General features: G+C 39.8%; 1 protein-coding gene across 1 annotated transcript in view; it reads left to right on the top strand.

Annotated features, from left to right (window-relative positions):
* The window catches only part of nnt (nicotinamide nucleotide transhydrogenase), a 35,664-nt gene that overhangs the window by 1,557 nt on the left and 21,104 nt on the right, over positions 1–13,003 (top strand). The window contains exons 2-11 of the mRNA XM_078270977.1: positions 473–688; positions 5,472–5,701; positions 5,959–6,176; positions 6,710–6,797; positions 6,968–7,056; positions 7,602–7,789; positions 8,166–8,299; positions 9,129–9,320; positions 11,146–11,299; positions 12,411–12,572. Coding sequence (XP_078127103.1) covers positions 535–688; positions 5,472–5,701; positions 5,959–6,176; positions 6,710–6,797; positions 6,968–7,056; positions 7,602–7,789; positions 8,166–8,299; positions 9,129–9,320; positions 11,146–11,299; positions 12,411–12,572 — 1,609 coding nt within the window. The 5' untranslated portion in view covers positions 473–534. The remainder of the gene's footprint in view (positions 1–472; positions 689–5,471; positions 5,702–5,958; positions 6,177–6,709; positions 6,798–6,967; positions 7,057–7,601; positions 7,790–8,165; positions 8,300–9,128; positions 9,321–11,145; positions 11,300–12,410; positions 12,573–13,003) is intronic.

Here is a 13,003-nt window from a genome sequence, read left to right as displayed (position 1 = left end):
AGGCTGCAATTTAAAGAAGGCTGTTCGTCATTATGTTAATGTAGAGGTGTGTAAATTATGCATTTTTTTTTTAATCCTTGAAAATGGGACCAAATTGCACATATGCCTGCATTGGAGCAAATACCATGGCCAGATTCATAATGGGTCTCCAACAGCCAGAAATGTGTGGATTTTGGTAAATGCATGTAGGGAAGTGTGTGACCTGTTGCATAAACATAGGTTGTGTGTACTTACACAAGGGCACAAGGGGACACTGTAGGACATATTTCTGTGGAACTTGTGGACGCAACTTATAGTACATACTTTTTCAAATGTGAGAGTATTTGCAATTAAATTGAAAACTGACAATGATGAATAGAGATATTTTCCCTCTCTTTCACACAATTTCATCCTCCTGTTATTCCTCTTTACCTATAATCCCCTCCCCTCTCTGTCTGCCGGTGCCCTTATCTTTCATCTGTCTCTTTCCCAGGAGGGGTGCTGTCTGCCCTGTTGAGCTCCTCCTGGTGTTTGAGTGTCGGTTGTGTGTGCACCATGGCAAGCCTCCTACGTGTTGTGGCGGCCACCTGCTCGGCACCTTTGTTCAGCGGTGTTTCCTGTGTAAAGCTGCAGAGCGGCAGTGCTATCAAATCATCAGGCCTTCGCTTTTTCAGGACCCACCAAGCTCTCGGACGATGTGCCAGTCCAGGTAACGCACGATGCACACACACTGTGATTTGACATGGACAACGTAATAGAACCATTTACAGAAACCATCTAATGCTACGTTACTGCAAATAATAATTTTACATTTTGTTTACAAATGGTAGAGTAACATCATTACAATTAAGACAATGCCTGAAAACTGAGATTTCTTTCAGTAGAAAGCAACACAATGTTGTTGCAAAGATCTCCACTGATGTTACATGATCTTGCAATCTCTACAGTGTGACAAATGGTCAATAACAACATATATGTTATATGTACAACATACGTAGAAAGCATAGAGGTTGTGATGGAGCATTTAAATCTTTTCCAGCTGTCCTTGAGCAAATACAACTATTTGAAACTTAAATATTCTGATAGCCTACCAAGTTTTGGACTTTTGATTTATTGGCAACATGCATGCATTGGTTGGCAAACTATAACCTAATAAGATTAGCATCAACTCTAGATGAAATGCTGCCCTATATACAGTCATGTGAACAAATTAGGACACCCATGCTTAAGTTGACTAAAAAGAGGAATGAAAAAATCATCTTTAGGAAATTGATCTTCATGCCTTAATTAAAAAAATTAGTAAAAATCCAATCTTTAAGGACACCAATTTTCTTTGTGAATGAATAATGTATCGTAAATAAATACATTTGAATGTATTTCAATTTTTATAATGAATTGAAATAAAAATTGATTTGCATTGAGAGATGATTTTATGGAAAGTACCCCATGCCAATCTCTAGGTATGATGAAGGGTATGTGATGATGTGGGGCTATTTTAATTCCAAAGGCCAAGGGAACTTTATCAGGATGCATAGTATCCTGGATCCATGAAATTTAAGCAGCAAATCTTTACATTTTTAGAAAAGAAAATTATATGAACGATTTACCAATTATTAAGACTAGCATAAACCCATTTAAAGAGACTAAAAGAAAAACAAGCAGCCTGTGTGAGTGTTGTGTTCAGGGCTCTTATTTCACCTAACATAGGGGTGTACTTACTTATGCCCCCTGTATTTTAAGGAAGAACATTTATTCATTTACGATACATTATTCATTCACAAAGAAAATTGGTGTCCTTAAAGGTTGGATTTTTCCTCATTTTTTTAATTAAGGCATTAAGCTCAATTTCCTAAAGATGCTTTTTTTATTCCTCTTTTTAGTCAACTTTAGCATGGGTGAATTTTTTCACATGACTGTAAGTGATGAGTATGATACTATAGACTGGAAATGTGTTAAAATGTTCCTTTTTTGATTGCTCACCTGGCTAATAAGTTAACCTGATAAGTTAGTAGCTCTTAAGTGACCACTTTAATTGTTTAAGTTTTACTCTACTGTACTTTATGTGATTGGCAAATGTTTTGATAAGAAAATAATCGTTAATCATCAAAAATGCCAAATATTCTGTGGTTCCAGCTTCTCAATTGTGAAGATTCACTAATTTTCTCAGTTTTATATCGTTGTACAATTAATCTCTTTTGGGGTTTTTGACTGTTGATCGGAGAAAGCAAGCAATTTGATTATGTCACCTTGGGCTCTGGGAAAAAGGTAACGGTATTTATTTATTTTTTATTTTTATTATTTTTTTTCTTACATTAGTTGCAGCAATTACTAGTGGCTTATTGGCTAACATTATATATTTTCCATAGTAACTGAAAGGGGATGATGGCACCAATAAGTATAAAAACCAGCATGTAGTGTACTTCTTTCTAACTTTCGAGAGAAAATGCTCAGGTACAAAATTGGGAATGTTCGAGCAGTTACATAACCACGTATCCCATGACTTAGCTCCTTTTTTATGGCTGATATGTCAATCTAAAAAACAAATCTAGATGATGAGAATTTGGACTTTATGTTCGGTGGGCCAGACATTGTGTTATCGTATCTCGATGACACCATTGTCTTCAGCGGCGTAAGCCACTGTGGGAAGGAAAATTTGACTGAGGTAAAAAAACAACAGACAGGTCAAACCAGTGACCAAGCGTTTGCTTCTACGACAGCAGCCTTTCGCTTCTAATTGAGTGAGCACATGTGGTTCCCAGTGGGGTTAACCATCTTGGACCACAGCATGTGGGACAAATCTGGCTGCACCTTTGATTAGCTGTCGTAGTCACAGGCCCAGGACACTGACGTATATCCCACTGCTCTGAGTGTCACTGGGGTCACACCAGCAGAGGTCAATGGTGTAGCCTTGTCTGTATTCAAGGTAGTGTTTATCTAAAAGTAATTGAGATCATAAAGGGATGGTTTATTTCATGGATACCAGGCACATTTTGCTCCTCTTGGACTCTAACTTTAACACACTTTAACCCAGCTATTGAAGGTTTATAGATCCATGGTTTACTACTACTACTACTACTGAGCCACATTAAAGCAATGCCACCTGTAGCTTCTGTGTGCATTCTCATGTACTTGTGTATCAGGTGCAACATGATGGCAGGTGGCAACATACTCATTACATGAACAATGACAGAGCTTAGAAATTCAGCATTAGAGTGGACAGACGCATATGCTCATTCATACCATTGTGCTTCGCTGGCCTTGGCAACTGGGGACACAAATCTGTCACTGTCATGCTTCTTGCTTTTTAATTCTTCTTCATTGTAATTGTTTTGAAGAAGGTAAGCCCCTGTTTAGGCCCAGTAGAGGTAAATAAAAGCAAACAGAGGACATCTTTCCTTTACCCTCCTCTTAAAAATGTATTCTAGAGGCACTACCTGCATTTACTTTCAGCCCCAATGTCACCCTCAGGCATTATTCTCCATTTACCATGCCCTCACGCTGTACACAGTAACCTGGCAGAAGGCGTGTGTGTGTGTGTGTGTGTGTGTGTGTGTGTGTGTGTGTGTGTGTGTGTGTGTGTGTGTGTGTGTGTGTGTGTGTGTGTGTGTGTGTGTGTGTGTGTGTCAGTACCAGCTGGTTGCAGGTGTTTCATGTCTGTGTGAGCTGGGTTCATGTATGTGTTTAAGGGGTGCTTGTCTCCTGGTTCATGCCCACATTCCTGCAGTTTAGCTAGCGCCAAAAACAGCTGGAAGCGTCTATTCTGGGCACACAAGTATTAGCTTACATGCTCCAAGAGCAGATACAGACGTGCTTATGCTATGACCTCTAGGGAGCCTATAGACATACAGTACTATAGACTGAGGCAGTGTGTCCATGTGAGACTGTGCTTTATGAACAAACTGTTACTGCCATTCTCAATCTTGCGAGCACTACCAGCTTAGATGTACTATTTGTTTGTGGGACTATTGTTATGACATAAATACAGTAATTATGCTTATTGGTTAGCAAATGCTACCTACCTAGTTCTGTGTGTTTTTCCAGGCATTTGACCCGAAAACAGGGCACCAACTGTGCATTAGTGGGGGTGTGCATAGTGAGAATCAGTTGTACCCCTCTGTGTACAGTACCCTCATTGAAATAAATGACGGGAATGCGTTTTCTTTCTTCACATTGTGTGCATGGCCCTAAAGGTACATTGTGGATTTCATTTTAGGTGTTTTTTTTACCATTACAATGTATGTATATCTTCAACTGATTGCTACCTGAGTGCTGACTTTGTTAGCAGAAACAAATGGGACACACAGTGCATACAGTGGCATTTGGTGACTCTTGGTTTATAGAAATGTAATAATCAAATAGCTGGCAACCAGTGTTTTGGCTGTCTTGTGTTGTGGAGCTTTTTGTTAAACAAAGGTTACTAGAGGATGGGTCACCACAGCAGGGTGAGAGGAAAGGCAGCCTGTCAGAACCTTGTGTGTTTATGTATAGACCAGGAGACGGAGGGAAAGAGCTGCAGTGGAATTTTCCATAGGAGCTGAAACAACATGTGACCTGCCTGTCGCTTGGACACTAGACCTGAATACTAAAAACGACACACAATGTACTGGCTGAAAATAATAATAGTTCATTGTCTTTGTCATAATCATTGTATCTTTTTTATAGAAGACATGCTTTACTAATCCCAGAGGGAAAATTCGATGTTTGCACACTGTTATTATACACACACACACACACACACACACATGCAAACAGGACTTATACATTAACGGGAGGGGGCTGCCCATTGAAAGGCGCCCCAAACAGTTGGGAGTTCGGTGCCTTGCTCTTGGACCGCAAATATAAGCTTTCTACTTGTATATTGAAAACGACATTGTGTCTGTATCTTACTATCTGACTTTAAATAATGACAAGCTGGCCTGGGGCTCTAGAGATAGCAATGCCAGTTGTTCAGTTAAACATTTGTCAAGACTGTGTTCTCTTAAAAACAAGCCGATAGGATGGATTGCCATTACATTTTGTACAGAGACATTTATGGTCCCAAAATGATAAATACCCCTAACTAATATGACTGTAGACTCTTACTGTTGTTGCTGGACACTGACCTTGTCTGTGTGCCTACAAAGGCCATTGCACATACAGTACAGTATTCTTGGTACACCCAGTTTTAACTCTGCTCATGGCCCATTTCCTGAGGAGATTGTCCTTGGAGCTGCAGAGGTGTCTGCCTGAGAGAGTATTTTCCTCTGTGCTGTTAAGATGTTCATAATTAGATATTTTTCTCAAATGATCTCCTATTTCTTAAATTATGAGCTCCGACTTGTGAAAGAGAAAAGCTGCAATAGTTGCAATTATCTATTCAATCAACAAAATAACTATACAGTATCCTGTTTATTGTTTGTGTATCTGTTTTGGAATGTTTTGAATAAATGAATGGCTATAACAGCTGTCACTGATGTAATATGCTCCTGTACTGTTTCTCTTTGCCTCTGCAGGTATTGCCTACAAACAACTCACAGTCGGTGTACCCAAAGAAATCTTCCAGAATGAACGTCGTGTGGCGCTTTCTCCCGCTGGTGTCCATGCGCTCATCAAACAGGGCTTCAACGTCGTCGTGGAGTCTGGAGCCGGAGAGCCTTCCAAGTTTCCTGATGAACAGTACGCCCAGGCTGGAGCAACAATTAAAGACATTAAAGATGTCTTGGCATCTGATGTGCTGGTTAAGGTAGGATTTAAGTGTGGGGGAGAATGAGTGGTGGGATGTTTGCTAGTTCACTAAGGCTAGAGAGAGAGAGAGGGAGAAGGTGGTAAATAAGGTAAGGGTTAGTGGATTTACTGCAGATAGATTCATGCATAATCTGCATTGGATGTCCTTTCACACTTTGCTTCTTTTACAGTTACATCTTTTAGTGGAATATTTAGTTTTCCCTCTCATATTCCCCCTGTCCTGATCTTTTTAAAAACAATATATCTGCTCTCCAGGTTCGTGCTCCCATTTTCAACCCTGACTTGGGTGTCCATGAGGTGGAGATGATGAAGGACGCCGCCACTTTAATCAGCTTCATCTACCCAGCTCAGAACCCTGAGCTGATGGACATGTTGTCCCAGAAGAAGGCCACCGTCCTGGCTATGGACCAGGTGCCCCGAGTCACCATCGCCCAGGGTTTCGATGCACTGAGCTCCATGGCAAACATCGCAGGGTATGTACACGGTGCCTTCAAGAGGAATCGTGTCTACTTGAATGACTCACTGATGTGATTTTCTATCTAAGATAGATACTGTACTTTTATGTGTGTTCACATACTGTATTAACAATCATGTCTTAAAGCTTTAGGGCGTAACTTTTTGATATTAATGAACGTCCGTTACATTCAAGCCATTGCCAAACGAGTTGCTACAAAGCTAATTAAGACTATCAGCTCCACACAACTATCTCTGTATTTCTCAGTATGGCTATGTTCAGAAGATTGTGTCGTCCGGTGACTTTCCAGCGCAGAAACTCAAGTGAACATAATTACCGCTTCTAAAGAGTCCATGATGTTTTTTTAATCCTCCGTGTCCTCTGTGGCTACTAACAACTGCGTACATATAGATATGAATTTCTCATGGGGGAGACAAAAACTACACACTAAAGCTTTAATTAGACATGTTTAAACATGTACAGTTCATACATATTGATTCATATTGCTTGATGTTTTACTTGCATGTTCTGTGTTCCTCTCTGTCATTTTAGATACAAGGCAGTTGTGCTGGCAGCAAACAACTTTGGTCGCTTTTTCACTGGACAAATCACAGCAGCTGGGAAAGTGCCACCTGCAAAGGTGTGTAGTATGAGTGTGTGTTTTCTGTAGTTAGCGTTTCTTTTATTGGCAAAGAATAGAAGTATTAAGTACTGTACTGTACTGTAAGGGTGAATGTGTCTGCCATTTTTAACATGCTAAATCACTGTACCGGCCATCCCAAACTATGTCATGCATGTGAATGTGAATAGGTTCTGATCATTGGAGGTGGTGTGGCTGGGTTGGCAGCAGCTGGTTCGGCCAGGGCCATGGGAGCCATTGTCAGAGGATTTGATACCAGGTGTGTTTTTAATATTGTACTGTATGTCTGAATTGCAAAAGGCTTTCAAAGATTTTATTTGAGCACAAGTGCTGAATTAAATGACATAATTGTCTTGTTCACCTGCTAATATGATCAGATTTGTTAAATCAGATCGGATTGACATCTGCAATGGCAGCATGTGATGTGCTGTGCATGTGCATGTAATCATAGCAAACCCTCTTAATTAAAAGCCTTTAAAGAAACTAATCAAGACAATCACGTTAAAGTGTTTTGGTACAATGATGATAATGAAGGAGTGACAACAATATTATTTCCACGTGATTTGATTGCTGTAGATTATAATCCTTAAAATTCCAGTCCTGGGGCAACAAACACTGCTTGAATGCCAGACAGACTTACATTTTTTTAATAAAGAAGTCTGTCAATTTTTCCATCAGCAACCGTGGTCTGTGTATGTCTATGTGTGCAGTTTAAGGACAAACAATGTTATTCCTGCATTACCAGTCATGCAGAGATATTTTCCTTATGCCTGACTAAGAAATAACCTATCCCCCCTCTCCCAGAGCTGCAGCTTTGGAGCAGTTTAAATCTCTGGGCGCAGAGCCGCTGGAGGTGGACTTTAAGGAGTCAGGAGAGGGTCAGGGAGGCTATGCCAAGGAAATGTCAAAGGAGTTCATAGAGGCAGAGATGAAGCTGTTTGCCAAACAGTGTCAGGATGTGGACATTGTCATCACCACTGCTCTTATCCCAGGTATGCACTGAAACACAGACTCGCACACAGCGTAAACGCTGACTGCAAATGTAAAAAGTGAAGGACACAATACCGAGGCAAGCAAACGAAAGGACGGGGAATATCTGGAATATTACAGAATGTGAGACATGTATTCTGGGCAGGTAGTCAGAGAATTTAGAAATAAAAAGCATCAGTCACGGAATATTGACCATTAAAAATAACTTTACCAGAAAAATATTTTACAACAGTTTCACATTTGTTCCATTACTGTGTTTTCAGTAGTTTTTGTACATTGTATGGCCATGTATCCACAGGAGCTGTAGTGAATAAGTTTCACTTCTTGGGAAAGTATGTATAATGCCTTGATGTCTGTGTTTCCATTGTAACATTGCAGGTAAGCGTGCACCCATCCTGATCACCAAACCAATGGTAGAGAGCATGAAAGATGGGTCAGTGGTGGTGGACTTGGCTGCTGAGGCTGGAGGAAACATTGAGACCACAGTACCTGGAGAGCTGTCAGTACACAAGGTCAGCGCACATACTCACACCCATACCAAAAAGACCAAGCAGTGTTTCCCCTATAATTGTACAAGCCTGGCGGGCTTGTACAAAAATAACGCCAAATCATTGTATTTCCCCTATATTCGTACTGTAGCGATGCACTGCCGTGAGTCCATGAACGAGCAAACTGTTTGTGGTTAGTTCCCATCTGTAACAACAGGACAGTCGAGTGTGTTATCTATTTATTTATTTCTATCAAAACTGCTAAATCTGTTGAAACGTTGCCGGTAGCCTACCAGTTACAAACAGGTGTGACAACGTTAGTGAATGACGCTAACGTGCTGACGGACTCTGTGTTGTGTTTTTAGCTGAGCTGGACCAGAGAATTTTTGGTTAAAACAGATCAGTGATGATGTTGTGCCCTCATTGTTCTCCGTGAAGTGGAAGTGATGTAATGTAGCGTTTCATGTGGAGTGATCACTGCACCGGACTCCGTAAAAACAAACAAAAAAAAGCCTTTTAAATGCTACATTGCTTGTAAGGAAATAACGTGAGTAACATGCGAACCTGCTTCAAAAGTGGCGTAGTGTCTTTTTAAAGAAGTGCTCTGCGGTGGATTCAATTAATGCCGATGTGAAGAGTGGTTCATGCGGATTTCGAAAAGTAACTGATACATATTTAAAGAAACTTTTAAAGTCTTAAATTTGCTGTGGTGGTAGCGAAACCCACCCTCCAGGCTTAAGTAGTCCACCTAGGGGAAACACTGCCAAGGTGTTTTAGTTTATGTTGTTGTAGTATTGTCTTGTATTTATTATTATTATATTTCTTTCTTTTTTTTTTCTCTTTTTTTTTTTAGGGAGTGACCCATATCGGCTACACAGACCTGCCCAGCCGTTTGCCGACACAGTCCAGCACTCTGTACTCCAACAACATCACTAAGTTGATGCGGGCAATCAGCCCAGACAAGGACAACTTTTACTTCAATGTGAAGGAAGTGTTTGACTACGGGACCATGGATCACGTCATAAGGGGATCTGTTGTCATGCAGGTATGACATCCAGTGTGGCCAGCATCCGAACAAACATGCATGTATGTCTAAAGCTGAGATATCACACACATTTCTCAGCTGATACACAGCACAGACAAAAATCTGAGGATCCTTGCAGTCATAGAGAAAATCATTCAAAATGTCCCGCAGGTCCCTTTCACTGTCACTAGATGTCACCCTAAAAACACAATCTTTTCTTCTTACACTTTCTATTCAGAGCACCTTTTAGAGTTGCCAACAGAGTGATGTCCCAATAAACATAAACCTTTTAATCCATGTTTGAGTATTAACAGTGAAGAATATGGCATCAATAATAATGATGATAACAAAGATACAACCACATTCACACGGAATAAAGAAGACATAGAAAAGATACCTTTGATACCTCTAATATAAAATATTGTGCTTCTTACATACGCCTTACTTTAGATTTATTGTTGCAATTATTTATTTAATCAATTAGAAATGGGTTCTTGATAATCTTCAGATAATTTGACTCAAATGTTCCTAATATTGTGACAATTTAAATGTAGCAGTAAATTACTACTAATAAGTTAACTAGTAAATACTACTACTATTCTTCAATACTGCTCTAACATTGGCATAATTTTATTATCGCTTTTGATAATTCTTTGATTTGTTTTTAATGACTTAATTATGAGTTAATCTGTCCAACTTTGAGTCTTGCTACTCCAAAACAAAAATGTCTCCAAACAAGTATTTGTCAGCTCATTAAAATTAAAAGCTTGCTGTCAATGTGTCACCAACTTAAAGTTCATTTTTCAAATGTTAAATGTCCCGGTCAACATATCTGGGTCACTGTTCTGCAAATGTAAGGGATTTGTATCAAAATGTTTGTTTTTGTTTTATGTGTTAATGTAAAAAAAAAAAGTGGATATCAGTAGCAGCCTTTCTTCAATATCCATTTTTTTTTTTCAGTGAGGTGGACCCACATCATTTACAGTATATGTCTATATTATAGATCATTGTTATATTTTGGAGATATTATCTTTGCTGTAGTCTATATCCACGACGTTCCACTTCCGGGATTGCTCCAGTGTATTTTCGCCGATGTCCGTTTCCTTCCGCTTTCTTTGTGTTGGGGTTTTAAACTCCGGTGGTTTTCTGAGGACTATGGTTAACTGCTCCTCAGATCTTTGCATGGTAAATTGAGACAGCTAGCTAGACTATCTGTCCAATCTGAGTTTTCTCTCGCATGACTTAACAACTTTTGAACGTACACATGTTCCACCAAAACAAGTTCCTTCCTGAGGCGATTTTGCAGCCGCTCCATGCGGAGCTTAGCGCCACCCATGACGATTGTGGTTTAAAGACATGCCAGTAAACCATAGCTTGTTTTTCTCCCATCCCGGAATGCTGTGTGGACTAGCCAGACTGTCCTCTGCAGCGTGTGGAGGAAGGTCTGGCAATGCCAGACTATCTTTGCTGTAATAAATCTAAGTCCAGCTGTGTTCATTATTTTGGTGCAAACTAATATATTTCCATAATTTGACCCATATCTGATCGCTATAATGGTCACATATCTTATAAATGATGCTGCAATGCAGATATTACTTACTGTGCTTACTGATCATTAGTTTGCTTACTTTGATCTTGACAGCATTGTCTAATGTTTCACAGATTTACAAATGCAACAGAGGACATTGTACACCATCAGGTGATGAGATCAGGGAATAAACTGCAGACAAGCCGAACCATTAATATTAGTGGTTAGGAAAGATTGATTGAGCTTTCTGTTTGTTCTTTTTTCCCCTTTCTCCTTTTAACATCATACCATTTTCTGTCTAATTATTGTCACCTCCAGAATGGACAGAACCTGTTCCCCGCTCCCCAGCCTAACAACGTGCCGATTGCAGCTCCTCCTAAACCCAAGTCTGTCCAGGAATTGCAGAAAGAGAAGGCTTCACAAATCTCCCCCTTCAGGGCTACACTTACTACTGCTGGCATGTACACTGGAGGTTAGTTGAATGTGCCATTACATTTAGATTTTCTAAGAAGTAGAGAAATCAGGAAGCTGCTATATCTGAGACCTTTGCTCATCTACAAGTTGTATTCTTGTTTATTGTCTACAATGGGTCTTAAGGGAGGTTGAGGTCCACCAGAAGGTGAAGCATAGGCTAATAATTGGCTTTTAAGGTTATTGCTGGAATGTGCACAGGAGGTGAGAAGTGACACACACAGACACCCTGTTAGTGTCAGGAAGTGTGCATTGTAAAAAATAGTGTCACGCTGAGTGTGTGTTTGAAGTACTGCTGTAGCAAGTGGTTCCCATGGTGCCACACAGCGCTCTGTGTAAGTGCGCCACATGCAGTTAATGCGGTTCACACATTGTTTAGGTGCTCGACACCACCACCACACAGCTGCTGGTGTTAGCTGTCAAAGTGAGAACTTGCTTCGTGCTGCTTACATTGTTTATTAGCGTGGCATGTAATGTAGTCATTTTAATAATTTTTTGTTTGACTCTCGAGGATATTGATAACTTTTTTTCTTACACCAGACACTGGTGGCATGTAACAGACTAATTGCTCATTATATCTGTCTGTTGAAATAAAAGGAAATAAGGACATCATGGGTGGTCAAGTGCCTACCACATCTTGCAGTCAAAGAAAATGTGGTTATAGTTGGGGAAATAATCTAGATCCAATTAAACTGCTACTGTTAGACCAAAGGGGTTGAAAGATGCTAACAGGAAAGGAAAGAGGAGAAAAAAAAAACCTTTCTGCTACACAAAAATTAGATATTTAATCTGACTTTCTAGTTTTGTCTCTTTCTTTGTGAAGTATTGGATAGTTTTCTATCTTCTCTTTGGGCTTACGCTGCATGGATATATTCAACCTGGGACACAGGCTTGAAAGTGGAAGTTACCTTTGTGTTATGGGGTAATAAGCTAAAAAGGTTGGGGACCACTGTACTGGAATAACAATTTCTAGTTCTAAATATACTGTACACTAAATGTTATTTATCTCAATTGCTTTTAAATTATTACAAAAATAATAATCTTCCCCCATATATACAAGCGCTCAAGTTTCAACAGTAGCTTTCTTTTTTTTTTTTTTTTTCTTTAACCAGGCGCTGCCACCCTGCTGGGTCTGGGTCTGTCAGCTCCCAACGCTGCCTTCACTCAGATCGTCACCACCTTCGGTCTGGCTGGCATTGTGGGATACCACACAGTGTGGGGAGTCACTCCTGCTCTGCACTCCCCACTCATGTCTGTCACCAACGCTATCTCAGGTTAGTTGTGTTCAGTGTTTCTTTTACAATCGCCTTTATGTAAAATGCAATCCAGTACACAGCACCTACTTGCCACAGACACAAGGTAGGGTTAAACGATATGATCTGAAATCTATAGCAAAGATCAAGTGTCACAACTTTATAGCAATACATGGGATGATGGATATTTTTCAATACATCAGTGCTTGGAGTTGCCTTTGTCGTGTTTGCTTAAATTTATATATTCATCTGGATTAATTACAATATGACCAGTTTAAGTTTCCGGACTTCAGATAGATTTGGACTATTTTTAATTGCAAACTTTGATAAGAGTAAATTTAGATTAATAACAACACATTAGAGCATCAATTTCCTCATAGACACTAACACTTTTATTAAATTCAGTAAACTGGAGGTAATAGAGGAGACTGTAACTTTATTATTATTTACTA

The sequence above is a fragment of the Sander vitreus genome, chromosome 16, assembly GCF_031162955.1.
Source record: "Sander vitreus isolate 19-12246 chromosome 16, sanVit1, whole genome shotgun sequence".
Classification (NCBI taxonomy): Eukaryota; Metazoa; Chordata; class Actinopteri; order Perciformes; family Percidae; genus Sander; species Sander vitreus.
This window is presented reverse-complemented; position numbering and strand designations above follow the sequence as displayed.